This window comes from Pholcus phalangioides, unplaced genomic scaffold (assembly GCF_987345545.1).
Source record: "Pholcus phalangioides strain wild (caught in Gottingen) unplaced genomic scaffold, Ppha-v1.0 ptg000015l_1, whole genome shotgun sequence".
In the NCBI taxonomy this organism is placed as follows: domain Eukaryota; kingdom Metazoa; phylum Arthropoda; class Arachnida; order Araneae; family Pholcidae; genus Pholcus; species Pholcus phalangioides.
Genome location: NW_028301608.1, coordinates 68,786,879 through 68,809,132, shown reverse-complemented (window position 1 = coordinate 68,809,132; position 22,254 = coordinate 68,786,879). Strand labels below are relative to the sequence as shown.

Genomic DNA, 22,254 nt, shown 5'->3' with positions numbered 1-22,254 from the left:
GACAATTGATATACATCATATATATCTTTGACGTATCAATAAATATTGGTTTTGCCGGAGATGCCCTGGACCTCCCCCTTTCAGGGGGGGGGGACCCGAAGATCTTACGTTGCTTCTATGTATACATCAGTAGGCTCTGCCATTGACGCTGGGGGGAGGGTGGATTGCCTCTCCCTCAACATATAATAATTAAAATAATTTAGTTAATTTAATAATTTGAATACTTTATTCAATTTAATAATTTAAATATTTTACTCAATTTAATAATTTAAATATTTTATTCAATTTAATAATTTAAATAATTTATAATTCAGTAATTTAAGTAATTTTTTAATTTAATAATTTAAAATGTTAAAAATTTAATTTTATGGTTTTTAATCATTAAGTAAATTTCTTAAAATTTGTTGGAACATATTATACAAACCTAGGTATGTAAATCAAATTTGTACTAGTTAAAAAACGTTTGAGTACATTTTGTATACTGTCATTCATAGCATAATATGAATGAAAAATCCACTGGAATGTAGATGGGACAAATTCTCTCACCAAATTTTGTGTTATTTAATTTTTTTCCCTTCTTTGAAAGGGAAAAATATTTCCCGCTTTGAAGTTTTTCCTGCTTAAATTGATTTTAAGATGGGTTGTGGAAAGCAACATGGGGGAAGGCATTGCTGCTGTTACTTAAAAAGGATGTAATGTAGTTATTCTCTCACACATAGTTGTTGATAAATTTGATAAGTTATTCAAAACTTTTCTGGTTAGCAGAATGCGTTTGAGTTTGATTTAATTATTTCACGCTATTATGTAAAAAAAGCAATTTCAATGAGTTCTATTGAAATGCAAAGTTAAAACTAAATTCAATTTCAATTCATTCAATTTGGTAATAAAAATTCATTGTCCATTTGGTCTCTCTCTCTAAAAATATTTTGGTCACTATTTGGTCACTTTTAAACATTTCGGTCACTATTTGGTCACTTTTAAACATTTCGGTCACTATTTGGTCACTTTTAAACATTTCGGTCACTATTTGGTCACTTTTTCAAACATTTTGGTCACTATTTTCACTAATTTTGAGGCCATGATCCGTGCTGACCCCTGATATTGTGAGCGCTACAATGACATGCACATTATTTGACATTTTTACATTACTTCTCCATATATTTAGCACAATTATTATCAAAAACATCCATATCAACTTTTATTATAAAGAAAGTATCTTACCTGGAAGTAGATGCCATCACAAGTTTTAATATTTTCCGGGCAACCTGAACATATGATGAATGTTCTGAACAGCATGATGTCTGAACAGCATGTGCTACTCAAACAAAACGCAAAGTGGTCTGTGCATGGCCAAGGACATTTGTTCAAGGAAGCACTAATGGAGCCATCTTCTGTTATTGTCTTAAATTGAGAACTTTATAACCATATAATGCGCCATTCTGAATTAGGATGATAGGCATAAATGGGTTAATAACATTCGGAATTTATGAAAGACATAATTTAAAAATTTGTGAAAGTTTTTCAATACTTTTGGAGCCCTCCCCTTGTCAATTCAAGGGGCCCTGGGACAGACACAGTGACATCAGATCCGGGGGTGCAGAGGTTGCGCCGCTGCAAAGCTCTTTTATCAGTGTACACATCTTCCAACACAAAACATGAACACTTATTTCAGCAGTTGCAACTACATCGCTCTTATGGCTTCGTCTGGTTTCATTTATACCATCTCCTTCATTTTGTGAAACTTTACCTCAGCTTCATTGTCTAATTCTTGTTCACAAATCACACAAGTATCAATAATGTCCAAATTAGTTGTTATAAATACACAAAAAATCTTAGGAGAAACTCTAAGAGTATTGAAAAACACAACCTAACACGGAAAAATCAGTTTTGCATTTCCCAATAGGAAAAAATTGGTTTCTTTCACTTTGAAATAGGGAAAAATTGGTATCTTTTTTCTTGGCAATAGGGAAAATCTCAAAGGATTATGGGAAAGAGCAAAAAATTGCAAAAATCCAATAGGGTGTAAATCTTTCTTCTTTTCCCTGCAAAGGAAAAAAAGCTGTTTTGGTATCCCCTAATCTTGCACATGCAAACACAATGTTAAAATACGGTTTTAGGAATGTTCTGTTACGGTTAGGATCTGATTTTGGATATATTGTTCAGTAATGATTTCCAATTAAGAAACAATTTACAAAACTTTTGTTACAATTTTGATCGGGTTCATCCACAAATTGTCTGGAGTAATGGAAAGCATGCCCCTCATAGTTTGAAAACCTGTTAAAGATGTTGATTTTAAAAAATCACAAAAAAGGGAAAAAGTGTGAAATCATTGAAAAAAAATATGAGTATCATAAATTTATGAAACAAAATGACTTGCTGATCAACAAACCCTTTAGATTTTCTACCCTAGTGGCTTGACAAATAACATGATGGGCTTAGGGATTCATTGTGTTGGAAATTAAATAATTTAGTTTCAAATTAATTACATATATTCAAAACACCCACATCTATGAGGACAGGTATAATAAAAACTGACTGTGGATATGCCAATCTAATTCAGTTTATATTGTAAACAAATTAGATAAAATGTTTTTTGGTTTTATTCATAATTATATTGCTTAAAAAACATAATTAATTAATAAAAAAAAACTTGAATGTGAAGTGCATAAACAAAAACAAAGATGAAATCATGCAATTGAATACTCAATAAAACACTGATACCAGATGTGAGTTTAATTGATTATTATTGCAAAATTACTCAACATTAAGTGCATGTTGCATAGCAAATCTTAGATACGAAGGTTTTTAACAACTGGCTGTTGCGAACATATATATCTTCGCAACAGCCAGTTGTTAAAAACCTTCGTATGGTAGCGGAGAGTGACGTCATCCTTGTATAAATCTTAGATAATAACCAAGTTCTACATGTTTTTCTAAGGATTTCATCTCCATTATATATAAAAGCTGAAAATCAGTATAGACTAAACTGAAGTATTTAGGGATCAGTGCTCTCACTTGTTTAGCCTTGCATGACAGTATTGCAGGGAGATACCCGAGTCACCCTTCATATTCAAAATCTTTTCCCAATCAAAAGCATAATTTCTCGTACGCCTGCAAGACAAGTCATTCACAATCAATGCAGATATTCCCAGCACATCAGCAGTATCAACCATGTTCTCTTGAACCTTTGTCGCTAGAAGAAAAAACGTTTGTTGTAATTCATTGAAATGACTGAAAAACATTGTTTCCCCCCACATTTTATCTGAGTGATGAAGATTTTTTGAATTGTTAACTCTATTCAAAAAGAGTGATGCTATATAATATGATACATAAATATGAGTATATAAATATATAATACCAATTTTTTTTGGTCATTTATCACGGAAAAATTTTAATCCGTAGTTACTTTTTTTATTGATATAGTATGAACTTATGATGATTTTTTTTTGAAAAAAACCTCATATACGCAGTAACTAATTCTTTGCTCTCCTCTTGCAGTGTTTCTGAGGGGAACTCTGAAAGGCATGCCCACCATTACCTCCAAACAGAGTATGAAAAAAAAAAGCAATTTTTTTTTATTTAAATGAGATTTTTTGTTTAAAATTAACTGATGGCTTATTAATTACAGCACAAATCTTGTTAATCATTAAGAATGCATATTTTCATATCACCCCTAACTGCTTTTTCCTCCTAATTGCTCAAATTTAATTCAGCATTAATGAATAAACTACAAACTAACTACAAGCAAAAAATACGAACACCAAAATCTGTGCTTATGTACCATGAAAAGTCATTGAGCTCCAATTAACTTATAGTGTAAGGATTCACTATATTGTACATGTTGATTTCAAATACTTTATTATATAAATTTATTACTATTAAAATTACTATTGGTTAAACTTTACTATTTACATCGCAGTTGAGTACAAACACATCCGGACATTCAGAAGTCTCGATTCTCTCTGTTCGTAGTACACATATACATATATAAGTATACACTCGCAGCATTCATAGCGACAATCATGGATGACTACTACTTCACCAAACACCAACTCTGGCTATATCGCTATATTGCAATTTACTGCCATTAGTGAGATGGGTTGGAAGTGAAGGCGCTGTCTATCGGTGGTCGCCTCGAGTTCGTTAGGGAAAATATCTTATCTATATCCTCCCTTGGGTTCGAACCCGGGACCCAGACAACAATCTTCACGATGGTAGACGAGTATCTTACCACCATGCCACTCGGGCATAATCATGGATGACTAACGCCATCTGCTGGACTATTGGTTGCTATACAATAGTATCGCTACAGAGTATCCCCCCAGTGAGCAGGGTGAACGATACATGAAATTACTGCAAAATATATACGCATATGAGAATAACATGAAATACAGTAATTTTTTTTTTTTTGGATTGGTTACTAAAGATGATTTGCATTATTTGAAGCTAAAAAAAAAAATATATATATACATATATATAAAGGCTAAGAATTACACACATATATATATATATATATATATATATATAAAATAAGGATAGAACAAAAAGTTTTGTTGTATGCATAATAAAAAAAAATTGATACATAGATTGATTATATATAGTTGCCATTGATTACTGCAAATGTGGCAACATATCTTTTAGGAACATGAACTTTTCGTCTATATCGAGTTGTACTTTTTACGACTGATTGTTCAGACTGTTCTGCTATTGCAGGTTCAGAATGTTTTGTTGTTGTGTCTGAATTTTTCTTTTCCACAAATGCAGGTTTTACGCGATCAATTGACAGTTTGACTGTTCGGTTCGGAAGTTCAATAGTCACTGTCTTGTCATCTCTGGTGATCACTTTGTGTGGTTCCGTGTAAGGCTGCGATAGTGGTGGACGCAGAGTATCTACTCGCAAGAATACGTGTGTGCATTCTTTCAGAGATGGATGGACATACATCGCTGTTTTACCATGTGCTGATGTAGGCACAGGCTTTAATCTACGCATCTTTTCTTTGAGTTCCGTCGCGAAATTTGGAGAATATATTGTTAATGGCTTTGAAGAGTCTGTGAGAATATCAGCTGGTAGACGTAATGAAGTACCGTATACAAGTTCTGATGCACTAGCTCCGATGTCTGGTTTTATTGCTGTTCTGATACCTAATAGCACTATGGGTAGTGTATCAGTCCAGTTTTGATTCTCGTGAGCTTTGATTGCCGATTTTAAATGACGGTGGAATCTCTCAATCAGTCCATTGGATCTTGGGTGAAAAGCTGTAGAGCGAATTCGATTTGTGCCAAGAAAATGATTGAGTTCCTTGAATAGATTTGACTCAAATTGCCTTCCTTGGTCCGTAGTGATAGTAGAAGGACAACCAAATCTGCTAATCCACCCCATAAATAGTGTTTTGCACACTGTTTCGGCGTTGATGTTGGGCAGTGGGACAACTTCAGGCCATCGACTGTATCTGTCTATGATGGTGAGACAATATTGCATTCCTTGTGACATAGGAAGGGGTCCTATGATATCGATATGCAGGTGTGAGAAACGTGTATCTGGAGTTGCAAAGGTTCCTAGTTGTGCTCATGTGTGCCGTTGTATTTTGGACCTTTAGCATTGTATACACTGTTACACTAATAGCTTAACAGATTTCTGCATATGGGGCCATACATATCGGGCAGATATCAGTTTACTTGTGGCTGAAGCTCCTGGATGGGAAAGGTTATGAAAATGCTTAAAAATTGTTTCGCGTTGAGATTCAGGCACGAATGGTCTAGCTATACCTGTTGACATATCGCAATAAATATTTGTATCAGCTAGAGGAAATGGTATCATTTTTAATTTTAGAGAAGTGTTTCCTTTTAGGTAATTTTGGATTTCAGGATCAGTTGATTGAATTTTAGCAAATTCTCTGAAATCTAAATCTGGTGCTGATGAAACTGAATCTATCTCAATGCGACTTAATGCATCAGCTACAACATTGTCGGTTCCCTTTTTATATCTTATATCAGTTGAAAACTGAGATATAAAATCAAGTTGGCGAAATTGTCTTGGAGAGCATTTTTCTAGTTTTTGTTTGAAAGCAAAAATTAATGGCTTTTGATCTGTAAAAATTGAAAAATTTCTGCCTTCTAACATGTAACAAAATTTTCTTATGGTAGTATAAATTGCAAATAATTCTCTATCATAGGTTGACCATTTCTTTTTGGTGTCAGATAATTTTTGAGAAAGAAATGCTATTGGTACCCATGTGTGGTCAGCATATTGCATTAATGTGCCACCAACAGCGTTATCAGAGGCGTCAACTGTGATACAAAGTTGTGCACCTGGCTTTGGATGCCGTAGCAAAGTGGCTTGAGCCAATGCTGGTTTTGCATCATGAAAATCCCCCCAGGGTTCCACTGTGGTTTGTTGGCTTGATTGCATGATTTTGTTAGTTTTGATTTCTTTTTATTTTGTCGACCTTGAAGAAATTTAACTAATGGAGATAATATTTCCGCTGCTTTAGGCATGAATCTCCTATAGAAATTAAATAGGCCTAAAAATCTGCGTAATTGTGTTACGGTTTCTGGACAAGGAAAATCTTGTATTACTTTAACGCAATCTGAAAGTGGTTTAATTCCGTTCTCTGAAACGTTAAAGCCTAAGAAATCAATGTTAGAAACACCGAAGATGCATTTCAATGGTTTAAGACTTAAACCGTAATGATTTAGCCTATCGAAAAGTTTGCGCAGGTGTTTGAGATGTTCCTCCTCTGACTCTGAAGCAATCAGAATATCATCCAGAAATGCATAGGCAAAAGGCAAACCACGAATAACTTCATCAATGAATCGTTGAAATGTTGCGGCTGCATGCATAGCCCAAATTGCATTCTTGTACTTTCGTACAGGCCAAAAGGAGTAGTTATGGCTGTTTTACGAATATCATCTGAACGAATGGGTATTTGATGATATGCTTTAATCAAGTCAACATGCAAAAATATTTTTTTTCCATGCAGTGAAATCCATAATATTAGGCACACTATACCTGTCTTTCACTGTTTGCGCATTTAGTGCATGATAATCACCAACTGGTCTCCAGTCTGTGCAATCTTTTATTGATACAAGATGTAACGGAGAAGCATAAGGACTTTTTGAAGGGCGCATATGGCCTAAATTAATCATTTACTGGAATTCATCTTTTGCGGCACGTAAACGATCTGGTGCAAGTCGTCGGGGTTTTGCAAACACCGGCTGACCGATTGTTTCGATATGTTATGCTTTATTTCTACATTTGCACGTGGTGGTTTTGTTACCTCAGGAAATTCTTTAAGTAACTGATGATATTGAGTGTCGCCTGTAATCAGCTTGATTGAGTGAATTGATGCTGATTGAATATTTGCTATAGATGATAAATTGGTTACCGAATCAAATATTTTTCTTAACTTTAGATCAGGAGTAAGACCGAAATTGAAAAGAAAATCTGCGCCTATTATTGGCGTGGACACATTTGCTACTAAAAATGGCCATTGGAATTTTCTTCGTAAATTCAAATCGATTGTGAGAAGTTTTTCTCGATATACATTAATGTTAGATGCATTTGCCGCATGTAAAGTGAATCACTGGTTTCATGCGATCGGCAGAGTTCGCTGGAATAAGCGAAACGTCAGATCCTGTATCTATAAGAAAATGTATGTTCATCTTTTTATCTGTTACAAAAAGGCGATGGGATTTTGTGGGCAAAGTGAATGCCGCCTCTACACTTTGCTTTCTGCGTTTCCCGAATTATTGTAAGTGCACGGCTGTTCACATTTTCAGGCATTTTGGCAAAATTTTCTGTGATAGAAACAAAACTGATTGTTTTCCCGACTGTGACTTCTACTTCTATACCTAAAATTACGTCTGCCTCTGTATCGAAAATTAGGCCTTTGGTCTAGAGCTTCAATACGATCTGATAATTCCTAATTTCGGTAATTAAAAAATTTTCCGAGGAACTTACCGTTTGAGAGGATGCAGAGGGAATGCTACTGGCTATCGGTGCAACATTGTACTGATTCACTTCCATCACACGATCAGCTACTTCGGCTCGTTCATCCAAGGAGAGTGGCACAACGGCAGCCAAGATGGATTGTACGTGCGAAGGAAGGTGTTACACAAACAACGGATCTAGAAGTTCATCTGGAACTTTGTGTGACTCCGCAAGGCATTTCATGGAGCGCAGTAACTCAGATGGTCGTCTGTCACCTAGCTCTTCACCAGCCAGTAATTTCCTGATTTCTTGTGTTGAACTGTCGCTTGTTCTTTTTATCAGTTCAGATTTCAGATGTTCGAATGGATCTTCCTCGTCTGGATTGAGAATGACATCGCGAACGGGACCTGCAATTTCTGGTGGCAGAGTGGAAACAACGTAGTTATATTTGGTTAAGGAATTGGTAATTTCCTTCGGCACACCCAGTTTGGAACTCGCCTCCACCATATGAAACCAAAGGATGGGATCATTACTGTTATAGGCCGGGATCTTCACAGCTGTAGTTTCCATGGTTTTTCTTCTTTTTCTTTTTTCTGGTGAAGGAGCTGTTCTGTGAGAGAGGAGAGAGAGGTCAGGGGAAAGTTCTTCTTTTCTTGGGTGGCTCGTCCCCTGCTTCTTTTTTTTCTTCACATCTGTTTGGATGGAGGTATCGTGTTTCGTTCCGGTTAGCAATGGAAGACTTTAAGTATGGAAGACTCCATGAAGAATATTTTCTTCGTGCGTTTTCAAACACGGGTCACCATAAATATAGTGTAAGGATTCACTATATTGTACATGTTGATTTGAAATACTTTATTATATAAATTTATTACTATTAAAATTACTATTGGTTAAACTTTACTATTTACATCGCAGTCGAGTACAAACACATCCGACATTCAGAAGTCTCAACTCTCTCTGTTCGTAGTACACATATACATATATAAGTATATACTCGCAGCATTCACAGCGACAATCATGGATGACTAACACCATCTGCTGGACTATTGGTTGCTATACAATAGTATCGCTACAAACTTGATGGATAAATTTTTTTTCATAGAGAAAAGTGCTTTTATTCATGAGCCCCCCCCCCCCCCATAAGGTGAATGAGAGGTGGCAACTCAGTATCACACATCTGGTGCAAGTATCTCAATTTACTGGATGTATAGCCAAAGGGCCATTCAGCATCAACTAAATAAAACAAATTCCATTGACAATATTGTTTCTTGCACTGATTGTGCAAGAAACAATAAAAAGAAACAAACTTATGTGTTTCTAACTTGCATGATGTTGCTTAATAGTTTACACATTTTCATTCTTTCACAGCTTTAATGGGTTTTGGTAAAAAAAATGAGCAAACCCAAAATTTTAATATGAGAAGTTGAAACCCCCAATGATATTTATGTTGGTACAACATCTAGCAATTAGGACATAGAATTCAAGGCTTTATACAAAAAATAATTCCTCCTTTTTTAAAACCATGTGGTGGGGGGGGGGGGGGAACTTTACCACTGACTATTTGAAGGGCGACATATACCCATGCTAATCATTTTATCAAACTCGGCTTTAGCAGCTCGCAGCATGTCTGGGCCTGATCGACAGGCTCTCACATAAACTGGTACTCCTGTAAGTTTGATGTGATGCACCGTTTCATGAGTTGCTTGCACTGGACTTGATGTTTCTTCCATGAGCTCTTTATATTCCTCTAATAGATTGTGGAAAATTTCAGTCTATGCACCACAGTCATTTACTTCCTTTCAAACCCAGCACAACTCAGTAGTCCGATAGTTACGGGAATACCTCTCTTGCAACATCACAGTCGGTGCAGGAGACACCATTGTAGAAACAGTTGTTCCAGTTGTAGATTGTTCACCCCCATTGTAGACCAAAACTGTTTCTCCTAAATCCAACATGAGTTGGAATCTTTTGAGAAAATTGGTGGCAATTATCAATCGAGACACATCAACAATGGTAAAGACCCATGGAAACATTTTCCTTAATCTGAGACTTTATCATTGTCTTCAGTATGTTTTTATTGTAGAGCCGTTTACCACAGTAAGCGTGAGTAGTGACTGGTTTCTTTCTATCATTGGCAGAAGAAGGTATAATGGAAATGTCAGCATCAGTGTCAATGAGAAATAAAGCTTGCTTGAAGGGTCTGCGATGAAAGGGATGGCTGCTGGATGAACCGACTCCCTCGTCGCCATCAGTTGTCAGTTTGGCCGTTTCCCGTATAGTATGGTTGCACACACACATTTATAGGCATTAAATCCGAATTCACTGCAATACCAGCAGTGTTTGCACCTTTGTGGCAGTTTGGTTGCGAGACCAAACGAAAACATTTTTCTTAATCTGAGACTTTATCATTTTCTTCAGTATGTTTTTATTGTAGAGCCGTTTGCCACAGTAAACGTGAGTTAAATTAAGCCAATGATTTTTTTTTAAAAATCAATAGATTTAAATCTTGATTTTCATCATGATTTAAATCAGCGTACCCTGCTCCTAGATACTGTATCTCTAGGAGGTAATGGCTAAGCACATGCAAAAGATATTCATTCGGACACTCAAAATCTTTGCATCCAATGCATTTTCATTATGCCTAAACACCAGGATTTTTCTCAGGTGGGGCAGACTTGGTTTTCTCTCCGCTCCCCCATCATTGTAAAACATCAAAGCTCTACAACAATGCATTTTTTCATTATGTTTTTTGAGTAAAAATCTGTTTTTCCTTCAGTTCTTCCTATCTTTATCCCTGAAATTGTCATTCATTCAAGTGTCCCTTCCTGTAATTCTGGTGTTCCCTAACATCAAGAGTTCAGATTTAAAAAGTTACAGAATTTTTTCTAGGGCTTTGGAGAGAATATTTTCAGCACTGGTGGTAGCCGCTGTGCTATCATATGCACATCGTGAGGGATTCATATTACGAGGACCTGGATTCGAATCAGATCGGCTTCAGCTGATCATTTTCTGTCATTTTCAGCTTTAGACACAAATGTGAGTCAATCACTCATTACAAAAGTCTTGCAACATATCCTACTACCAGTGCTGAAAATAAAAATTGTCATTATCACCCGGGGCAAGTACCCATTTTGGCATGTAATTTCGAATCAACAAAAAAGTAAATTTGGTGCTCCTCTTGGTCCAGTGCCCGGGGGACCATACCCACAGCCCTGACTACAGCTGTACAACAATCCCTGCCTACAGCTGTTCAAACATTAAACTTTACTCACAATTCAAAATACAGATGTCAGCACTAACTTCACACACAACATTAGTTACGCACAAAGACAGTTAGGTATGTGTATTAGGTATTAAATAGCTGAGGATACACACAAACACTTTCGGTACAACTCACTTACTTCTGAAAGGATGTAAAACGGTAGTAAATTGCCCAATGACGGTAGATCAGAGTTTTGCTCGGTTTATAAGAAAACAAAGGGAGAAAGAGATGATACCATTTCAACAAATTTTGTTAAATATGTTAAAAATTCACGGCAAAACCGATTTAATGTGCAGTAACATTGCAATTCACAGCTTGTGAAATAATCAATGGGATCGCAGAAACTAGACGTCTGGTTTACGACAGGTCTTATTCAAATATTGTTAAATGTTAATTTTTCCAGAATTTGAACAAAATATATATTTGTGCAAAGTAGTTTCTTCAACGATCTCTTAGAAGAAACTATATAATAGCATTTTTTGAGCATTTGAAAATTTGTCAGAAACTATTGAGAAAAACCAGTTATTGTGCATAAGACAGGCATGGTTTCATTTGAATTTGGTCAAAGAATTTTGATTAAGAAGGGAAATTAATTAATTTTGTATAATTTTTATCTTAAAAAGCTAAGAAACAATGTCTGAAAAGATGTAAAATAATGGGAAAATTATAAGGTAATACTTTTAAATTTTAAGGTCACATTTTTACATTTTTTAAGTCATAAATGTTTGCATATTCCAAGATGTCCAACAGGAAAATTTGAGTAATTCATTGACAATTTATCACACATATTGTTCTAAGTAATATATATATATATATATCTTGACCCATGTCCTTGAAATTAGTAAAGGCACAAATGATTCAATTTAGGAAGTCACCAATTTATTTGCTAAACTATTTACACTGATAACAGCAGCAAAAACGCTATAAAACAGCAAGCTTCATGAAAGCGGCTTCTCTAACATACAAGAGATCTTGCATTCAACTGAACTGCACCTTAGTTCTACTTTGGTGGTGCTTTTATTCAGATAAAGAAAGTTCTCTACCATTCTTGTGAGATCCCATAAATTTTTCTGGTGTCATGACATTACCAAATCATCAGATGGAGCTGTCGCCAAACTTTGCTAAGTTTGTTGCCAGTTTGGTGAGATTTACAGAGAAATATGTTAAATTTATTTTTACATAAGATAATGACTATTTACAGATGATAAATGACATAATAAATGATGAATTAGGACTATTTTTACAATTTTTGTAACAATATTTACCAATATGAGATGAGGGATTATACATAATTTCTGTTAAATGTAATAAATTTTTGATCTATGAACAAAATTTATCAAACTAAACTGGTCAGTGATTACGTAATTATCGTATTTATAACTTTTACCATATCATCAGGGTTTAAGCTACGTTCACATTTTTTGCAAAAGAAGTGGTAGCCACGTTTGCAAAAATGCGTACAAGAGGTATGGAACGAGTAGACATCCAACCATCAATCATTACATTAGCATTGTAGCATTTTGTTAAAGCTTCTTTCCATTTTAGTTTTTTTGCGAAAGGAATTTTTTTATCTAACTTAAACCCTGCATATCATATACATTGTGTATTGAATAGTCACGCATAAAAAAAGCAACTTCATTTCAATACAGTACAACCAATTATAGTTGGAAATAGGATGGATATTTGAAGGGTACTTCAATAGTTTATTGAAGTACAGTATCCTAGAGATACTTACAAAGTTTGTACCAAAGAGATATGACGGTTTCGTTGAGGATATTGGATAATAAATGAAATAAAGTGTTGTTTCCTTTTCTTTTTTTTGGGAGTCTAGAACCCAGTTATTTCGCCCTGAAACAGTAGTAGAAGTACAGCCAAGGGACCTACGACTGATAAGAAGTCAGGGAAAGTTTACTGGTACTATCATGCTTTTTATTAAATTTCAATTGCCCTGTTATACTACAGTTGGGGAAGGGGTTAACTATATCCCCCAACAACAACCGGTGTTATAACAAATTTTCATAATAGAAAGATTAGAACAATAACAACAATACCAAAAAGATGAATTGTAAATAACTAAATGTTGAACTGAATTGAAAATGCATCTATTGTAATTAGTTCACACTTACTCAGCGAGGACTTCATTCGTTCCAGAGTTCTATCTCTTGCTTCATTCAGGATGTCATGCAGAAAGACGACATTACCTTTCCTTGTGCTGAATTTCAATATGCGACCAAAAGGCACATGATGGATATCCCTGTACACAGCAACAAAATACAAACGATGATGAAACGAGAACTATTAGAAAACTGGGGTGCTGGATAAAATCATATTAAAATGCTATAAATGTTAATCAACTGATATTGATTGGAAGACGGAAAAAAAAATTATTATATTATATATTTATTAATATTAAATATTTCCTCACTTGTACCATGAATGTCCGGATTCTCTAATGAAATACATAAGGTTTGAAAAATGTTTTTTCTGAGATGAATCCACCTGTGCTTAATAAAATAAATTTGAATATTAAAAAAAAAAAAGAACCAAACAATAAAAATTTGTGTATACAGTGGAACCCGGTTAATATAACTCTCATTTATATTATGGTTTTGGTTTAGCCGCCATTTTAATGTTACAAACATTTGCTTATATAGTCCTCCAACCGTGAGATGAGATTATTATGTTGGAGGAATCTGTTCTGTTCTAGAAGAACTAGCCAAATTTAGACTAGACTAGCTAGTTAGTTGCTGACAAGCTATTCTTGAGACGCAATAATTTTGCTTAAAAGAATTGAGTGAAATCGTCATATGTGGCATGTCATGATGTAGCCAAGCCTCATTTCATGGTTGGACAACTATACATTTTGTGACTTCTATTACACAACTGTTTCATTTCGACTTGAACGTCAAATTTTAGGGAAGATTATAATTTCTATCAGTCAAATTATGAATTTATTTTTGTAGGTAGTATAAATGCATCACTGATATAATTTTTTAAGAATATTTTCACAGACCAGGATTAGGTGTTTGCTGGTAAAAAGGAAAATGGAAAAAAAACTGGCAAAAATTGAAAACGATATTACATTATGGATGTTATGTAATTATCGATCATTATAGCTACAATTCTGATGAATACAGTTTCCCTCTATTTATTTTCTTCCATGTTTCTGTTAATATTATTGAAGTCAATCAATAATATCGTGGCACTGCAATCGTTAAGAGAAACACACGCTTCCAGAGAGGAAAAAAGAGATCAGTTGTAATTCTTTTCACACTCGACAAGGTACTATTCTTTGAATAAATATGAATGAATAAATATCTCACTGTTTATTTCATGTTTATTTGCGAAACTAAAATTGGTGACTGCAACAACTAACGATGTTCAATCCAACGGAGTAACCAACTATGTTCAATCCAAATGAGCAACTAACAGAAATGTTTCGGGTTGCTATTAAAGTTCCTCCGTGTTGGACCAAAGAACCACATCTATGGTTCAAACAATCGGAAGTGGAATCACTGTTGATGCCACTAAATACCACACAGCCATAGCTGCCATGGATACAAGTGTTTTGGTGCATGTAAGTGGCCTCATCATGAATCCACTGGCAGAAAACATGTATGACACACTAAAAAAGACGCCTCCAAGCTGAATTTTCTGAACCAGATTAACAATGCTTACAATATTTGATGTATGAAGTCAAGCTGGGCAATCATCAATTTCCTGTGTTACTCCAAGAAACGCAGGATCTATCCAGTGATGAATTACTTCAAAGTACATGGACACAACACTTACCATATCAAGTTCAAGCAATCCTCTCCACAAGTTCTAACTTTGGAAAAGTTATTGGAGATGGCCGACAAGATCATCAGCGTCAGCAGAAAGGCAGAATATTTCACCAAATCTCGACCACCCACATAACTTGATGTGCAACCACTAACAGCAAAAATAGAGACATTAACATTGCAAGTTGACGTGCTATGCTGATCTTGGTAACAACACGGAAATCCACAACGTCTGCGCAACCAAACTGCCACATTAATGCCTATAAATGTGTGTGTGCAACCATACTATACGGGAAACGGCCAAACTGACAACTGATGGCGACGAGGGAGTCGGTTCATCCAGCAGCCATCCCTTTCATCGCAGACCCTTCAAGCAAGCTTTATTTCTCATTGACACTGATGCTGACATTTCCATTATACCTTCTTCTGCCAATGATAGAAAGAAACCAGTCACTACTCACGCTTACTGTGGTAAACGGCTCTACAATAAAAACATACTGAAGACAATGATAAAGTCTCAGATTAAGGAAAATGTTTCCATGGGTCTTTACCATTGTTGATGTGTCTCGATTGATAATTGCCACCAATTTTCTCAAAAGATTCCAACTCATGTTGGATTTAGGAGAAACAGTTTTGGTCTACAATGGGGGTGAACAATCTACAACTGGAACAACTGTTTCTACAATGGTGTCTCCTGCACCGACTGTGATGTTGCAAGAGAGGTATTCCCGTAACTATCGGACTACTGAGTTGTGCTGGGTTTGAAAGGAAGTAAATGACTGTGGTGCATAGACTGAAATTTTCCACAATCTATTAGAGGAATATAAAGAGCTCATGGAAGAAACATCAAGTCCAGTGCAAGCAACTCATGAAACGGTGCATCACATCAAACTTACAGGAGTACCGGTTTATGTGAGAGCCTGTCGATCAGGCCCAGACATGCTGCGAGCTGCTAAAGCCGAGTTTGATAAAATGACTAGCATGGGTATATGCCCCCCCACATGGTAAAAAAATCTGACTGTTCGTGGAGATGCTGAGGCAACTACCAAGCTCTCGATGCGGAGATGGTTCTTGACAGATACAACATTTGGAATATTATGGATTTCTCTATGGATCTGCATGGTAAGTGCATCTTCTCTACCATAGAATTGAAAAGTGGTTATCATCAAATATGTCTGCTTCTGATATACCAAACACTGCTATTGTCACCAGGGTTGTCAGATTTGCTCCCCATGTAGATACTCATTCCCCACCCTCCTCCAGGTTGAGTTTTTTTATTTTGGGGAAAATGGGTTTTGTTTGGGGGAAATTTTTGTTTGTTTTCGAAGCAAATGTGTTGCTTTCAGGTAAAAATTTTATTTTGAGGTTGGTATATTTAAATGTAGTTCAAAAATTTCTGCATAGTGCAGTGTTTAAAATATGTATATTTTGAAGTACTTTTAAATGATTTTTTCAACAGCAGAAATATGATAAAAAATAATTTCTTGGAATCAAACACACACACATTTTTAGAATTCTTCTGACTATCTTTTTTTTATGTAAGCATTTGGATATGAGATTCATATATTAAAATATGTTACAAGAAACCACAAACAGAAAATGTAACCATGGACGTTAGTTTAACAAATATACCTGATATGTAATATGTGATAAGCATATCCACAGAAATATTATTGCTTATTCATAATACAGAATAATTTCTCTCTCACTCACACACTTGTATAAATAAATTGAAGCCTCTGTGAAGTAAACGATTAAAAATATTTTCATGTTTGCATTACTTTATGGTTTATACATGTACATCAGGCTTTCATAATTGAAATATAACAAAATTAATACGAGACAAAAATAACATTATCTCATAATGAAAAGAAAGTAACTTTGTGGGATTCTTGAATTGGTAACAAACACCTTTCTTCAAGTGAAATAGAACAAAAAGTATAGTTTTTCCAAAATAAGGCCCAACCAAAAAATAAGCCTTAGCTTGATTTTTCAGGATGCTCATAATATAAGCCAGGCCACGAAAATTGACCAGTTAAAATCGTCAGCCAAATGAAGGCATTCTGTAGGTTTGTTGTTATGCATGACAGGTTTTATTGTTGTAGTGTATTTAGATTTGTAAACAAGAAATAACGACTAAATATGTGGATAATGAGACAGACTCAAGACATGCTGCGTCCATTTTTCTACTGAACATCTTTACTCTACCAAACATAAACAAAAACATTGTGTTGCCACACACTTGCAACTAATAATAAGGATGAACTACATAATCGATATACAATCGATATATCATAATAGAGAGAGATATCATATTCCTCCCCCTTTACAAATTGAGCCTTTCTGGAGGTTTTATATATCTTCGGGTTCGTCGCACAGCTAATGGTGTGTCTGGGGACTTCAACACAGGATCATGTCCTTTAACAGCAGTTGGTTGTGTCATGGTTGAACTTTCCATCTCTGGCGATGGAACATCAGTGTCTTGAAGTGATGGTGCTTGCACTGGTTCAGGAGTTACTTCCTGTGATGGTGTTGGTATTATAGCTGGAGTTAACGCTATGCTTGGTCCAACTGGACGAATCTGGTCACTGTGTCTCCTCCATAGCTGATTTTGTACTGATATAGTATACTGTAGTTCCCCGTCTCTGGAAACAACAGCACCAAAAACCCACTTTTTATATGGAGATCTGTAGTCTCTTACAGCCACTTTTTGTCCCACCTCGTAAACATGATCAAGAAATGTAACTCTCTCTTTCTGGTCTTTGCTTCTACTTCTCTGACTATGTCAGGCCGTGATAAGTCCAATCTCGTGTGCAATTCCCTTTTTAAAAATAATGACGCTGGACTATATCCAGTAGAAACCTGAGGTGCTCTTCTATAGGCTAGAAGAAAGATATTGAGAGCTTTCTGTTCGGGTAGGTTTTTACTTTTGAGACATCGTAATGCTTGCTTCAAGTTGAAAACATGTCGTTCCGCCTGTCCATTTGAAGCTGCATGATAAGGTGCTGAAGTGAGGTGTTGTATTCCACATGACTTCAGAAACTGTTGCATCTCTTCCCCCACAAACGTACTTTGATTGTCAGAGACTATGGTACCTGGCATTCCATAACGTGCAAACAAAGAGTCCAGAATACTGATCAATGTCTTAGAGTTCATGTTAGGAACGATATAAATTTCTGGCCATTTGGAATGAGCATCCACAATAAGTAAGTACGTCTTGTTCCCATACATGGCATAATCTATATGAATTCTTTCCCATGGTTTTGAAGGATATTCCCAGTAATGAATGTCATTTTTAGGTGGAGAACCTTTGAACTGAGCACAGCTAGGACAATTTCTGCAAAGTCTTTCAATATCTGTGTCAATTTTTGGCCAGTACACATATGATCTTGCTAACGCTTTCATTTTCACAATTCCCAGGTGACCCACATGTAGCTCTTCCAAGATTGAATTTTGAAATTTCTTGGGTATGTAGACTCTAAGTCCATTCATGATGCACCCACTTTGTAAGGAAAAGTTTCTATCTCTTGCACCTAAAGTGATACCTTGGCGTAATTTTTCCAATGTCGGCCTCAATTCAGGGTCTTGAGAAGAAGCGATAGCTATTTCTTTGTAGCTCATAGGAAGTTTTGACATGTGTTCCAGGTGATGCAATGAAACACTGTCCATTGAAAACAGTTCTTCACAAGCAAGTGGAAATCGTGACAGACAATCTGCATTTCCATTATTTTCAGATTTCCTGTAACAAATGTCAAATTGAAAATTTTGCAGGAATAGAGCATAGTGAAGTAAGCGTGTAGCACATAATCCTGGTAACTTTGATTTTTTTTCCAAATATGTGTATCAATGGTTGGTGATCTGTGATCAATGTGAATCTACGTCCCATCAAATAATAATGAAATTTTTCGATCCCCCATTTTATGGCTAGTGCTTCCTTATCAATTTGGCTATAGTTCCTTTCGCTATTAGTCAAAGTACGGGATGCAAAAGAAATTGGGCATTCTGATCCATCAGGAAGCATATGCGAGATGACGGCACCCAGTCCTCGAGGCCCTGCATCCACAGCTAACACAATTGGCTTTTGTGGATCATAGTGTACCAGAATTTTGTCCGACGCAATTTCTTCTTTGATTTTCCTGAAGCTTCCCTCACATGCTTGAGACCATTTAAATTTTGTATCCTTCTTTGTGAGATCATGTAAGAATACAGCAATTGCAGATAGTTGAGGAAAAAACTTTACATAAAATGTAGCCATTCTGAGAAAAGATTTCAATTCTTTCACGTTAGAAGGTCTTTGAATTTTCAAAATAGCTTCTACTTTGGCACTGGATTTCTTCACACCACCTGACGAAATAGTAAATCCTAGATAGTTGACTTCTTTGGCAAAAAAATCACACTTCTTAATATTGAGATGTAACCCATTTTCCCGTAAACGTTGGAAAACAGTTCTCAACTTGCAGAGTAACTCATGCTCATTTTCAGCAACTAACAGAATGTCATCAAAGAAAATACATAGTCCTTCAATGTGGGCACAGTAAAACTCCAAATAGCAGGGGCAGCATTTATTCCAAATAAATCATCCAAATAATCAATCTTTTCGGTTGATACAGACCTTTATGTGTATTTAATGTGAGCAGCTTTGATGTAGCTTCATCAACAGGTATGCTGTGATATGCAGTGCGAATGTCCATCTTTGCAAAAATTTTTCCTTTGGACAACTTGGCAAACAGATCTTCTGTTCTTGGTACAGGATACTGTGGCACTTGTAATTGAGGATTGACTGTATGAGAATAGTCAGCACACAGTCTAAGTGAACCATCTGGTTTTTTGACTGGAACAACTGGTGTAGCAAAGTCAGAAGTTTCTACTTTTTGCAAAATACCTTCCACTTCAAGGCGCTGTAATTCTTTTTCCACCATGGGCTGTAATGCATAAGGAACAGGTCGAGCCTTCTGGAAGACTGGCTGTGAATGTTCTTTGAGAACTAATTTAGCAGTGTAATTAGATGCTTTCCCCGAAGTTTCAGCAAAAATATCTCTGTACTCATTAACTAGATCCAAAACAGCTTCTTTTGTAGCTTTGACACTTTGTGTTTTTACTTGGTGGATGCGGTCCCACTTCAGCGACAGAGACCCTATCCATTCGCGTCCAAGTATTGAAGAAAAGTCTTGTTCCACAATATAAACAGGCAGTTCCATTCGCTGATTTTCGTATGCAACAGCGACACTCCCATGGGAACAATAATATTCTGACTGTAGGTGTGAAATTTAACGTTGGTCTTGCTGAGAGGCTTGTCCGAAATTTGTCGAAATGTAGAATAGCTCAACAGAGCCTTTGCACTACCTGTGTCGATTTCCATTGCAACAGGATGACCTTCGATCAATACTGTAGTGAGCAGCGGATGATCACTTTTGATGTGATTCAATGAAAAAGTCTCACAGACATCCTCTAATTTGTGTAGCTTGGATTTACTTCGGCACACTTGTTGAACATGACCTTTTTTCCCACACAGTTTACAATGAAGATTTTTTTTCCTGCAAGAAGGAGCCTTGTGATTTTCATCACCACAACGGTAGCATTGTATTTTCATTGTAGAAGGAGCTTTAGCCTTTGGTAATTTGGCCTTAGCTTTCTTGTTTACCTCTTGCGTCGTAGATGGCTTGAGTTCATTCACGGACTTGAAAGCAGTATTCTTTGAATGAAGAATATCTTGAGTACTTGACTGTGCTTGCTCTATTGCCAAAGCGAGTTTGAGAACCTTATCCAGATCGGGATCATCTTCTTCGAACATTCGGTCAAGCATGATTTTATCTAAGGGTACGTCCATAGTGCACCGCTTCCCGCTTTATTGCTTAAACCGCGGCAGTTGTAGAAGGCGAGATGATCCCGCGCGATTCTAGCCGGTGGTGGTTATAGTGCACCGCTCACGGGAGCGTCTGCCTGCATGGGCAGTTGGCATCATGGAGCTATCACGTGGGGATCTATTGTGTGTTTTTGTTGACAACAAAAAATATTTATTATAAAATTAAACATGAAAGAATGACGAATGTACATGAAATTAATAGGACTCGCCTTGAAGTTGCAATGGGTTTAGTGTAATCGCTAATTATAGTACATTAATTAATTGATGATAAATCAGCGATTTCGCTTTTAGTGCCACAACAAATTTTCGATTAGAAAAACGAAAATTAATCGTTACAAAATTCAGTTTGATTTAGTTTTATCGTTAATTAGTTTATATTAATGATAAAACTAAATCATGATCGATAATTAACTAATCAACTAATAACGATAAAACTGAACTGGCTGATAATTAGTTAATTAACTAATTAACGGCAAAATCCGTTGGATTTTGTTTTATCGTTAATTAGTTTATTAACGATAAAACTAAATCATGATCGATAATTAGTAACGATAAAACGAAATCCAACGGTATTTTGATTAATTAACGATATCGTTTTCATTACGTCAACTAATTAACGATTAGTATTAACAATAATTAGGCATCATAAAAACTCAGTTGGATTTAGTATGATAATTAATGATCCTTAATTAATTAGCGATTTCGCTTATTATGTCATAACTAATTAACGATTAGTATTAGCAACAATTATCCATCACAAAACTCCGTTGGATTCAGTATAATCGTTAATTAACCTTAATTAATGATTAACCAACGATATTGCTTTTATTATGTCATCTAGTTAACGATTAGTATTAATAATTAATCGTCACAAAAACTCCAATTGGATTCACTATAATTGGTAATTTTCTTTAATTACTTAATGATTAACGATTTCGCTTTTATTATGTCATAATTAATCAACGATTAGTAATAACGATAATTGATCGTTACAAAAACTCAGTCGATTTACTATTCCATTATAAAACGAACACTTAGAGGAAAGTATCCGTTCAAAACTGCAAGCGGTGAGCCGGTTAAGCGAGAAAAAGAAATAATAATTCATTCTGGTTAAAGCGGGTAAAAGCAGTTTGAGCCGGTAAAAGCAGGTAGGCGGGCGCACTATGGCCGCCCCAATGAGTTTTCACGATCTTTTTTCAGCCGCGATAAAGCGAGTAGCGAGAAGCGGTTCACTATGGACGTACCCTAATAATCCACTAACGAAGACGTCTCTGAGCATCACCTTCAGCTGAGCCTCTGGGTAATTACATGGAATAGCAAGACGCCGTAGTGCTGAAATGTAACTGGAGATGCTTTCCTTTTCCCTCTGTCGCCTATTCAGAAACGTATGACGACTTGGAATCACGAGAGGTTTCGG

At 35.9% G+C, this 22,254-nt stretch overlaps 1 protein-coding gene across 4 annotated transcripts in view; it reads right to left on the bottom strand.

Moving 5' to 3' along the window:
* LOC149076599 (putative arginine--tRNA ligase, mitochondrial) overlaps positions 1-22,254 on the bottom strand; it is a 69,522-nt gene that overhangs the window by 16,633 nt on the left and 30,635 nt on the right. For 3 of the 4 annotated variants that reach the window (XM_089244204.1, XM_089244203.1, XM_089244206.1), the window contains 3 exons: positions 13,618-13,691; positions 13,319-13,446; positions 3,016-3,193 (listed from right to left, as the gene is read on the bottom strand). In XM_089244204.1, the coding sequence (XP_089100330.1) occupies positions 3,016-3,193; positions 13,319-13,446; positions 13,618-13,691 (380 nt within the window). The remainder of the gene's footprint in view (positions 1-3,015; positions 3,194-13,318; positions 13,447-13,617; positions 13,692-22,254) is intronic. The other variant, XM_089244205.1, reaches the window with a different exon arrangement.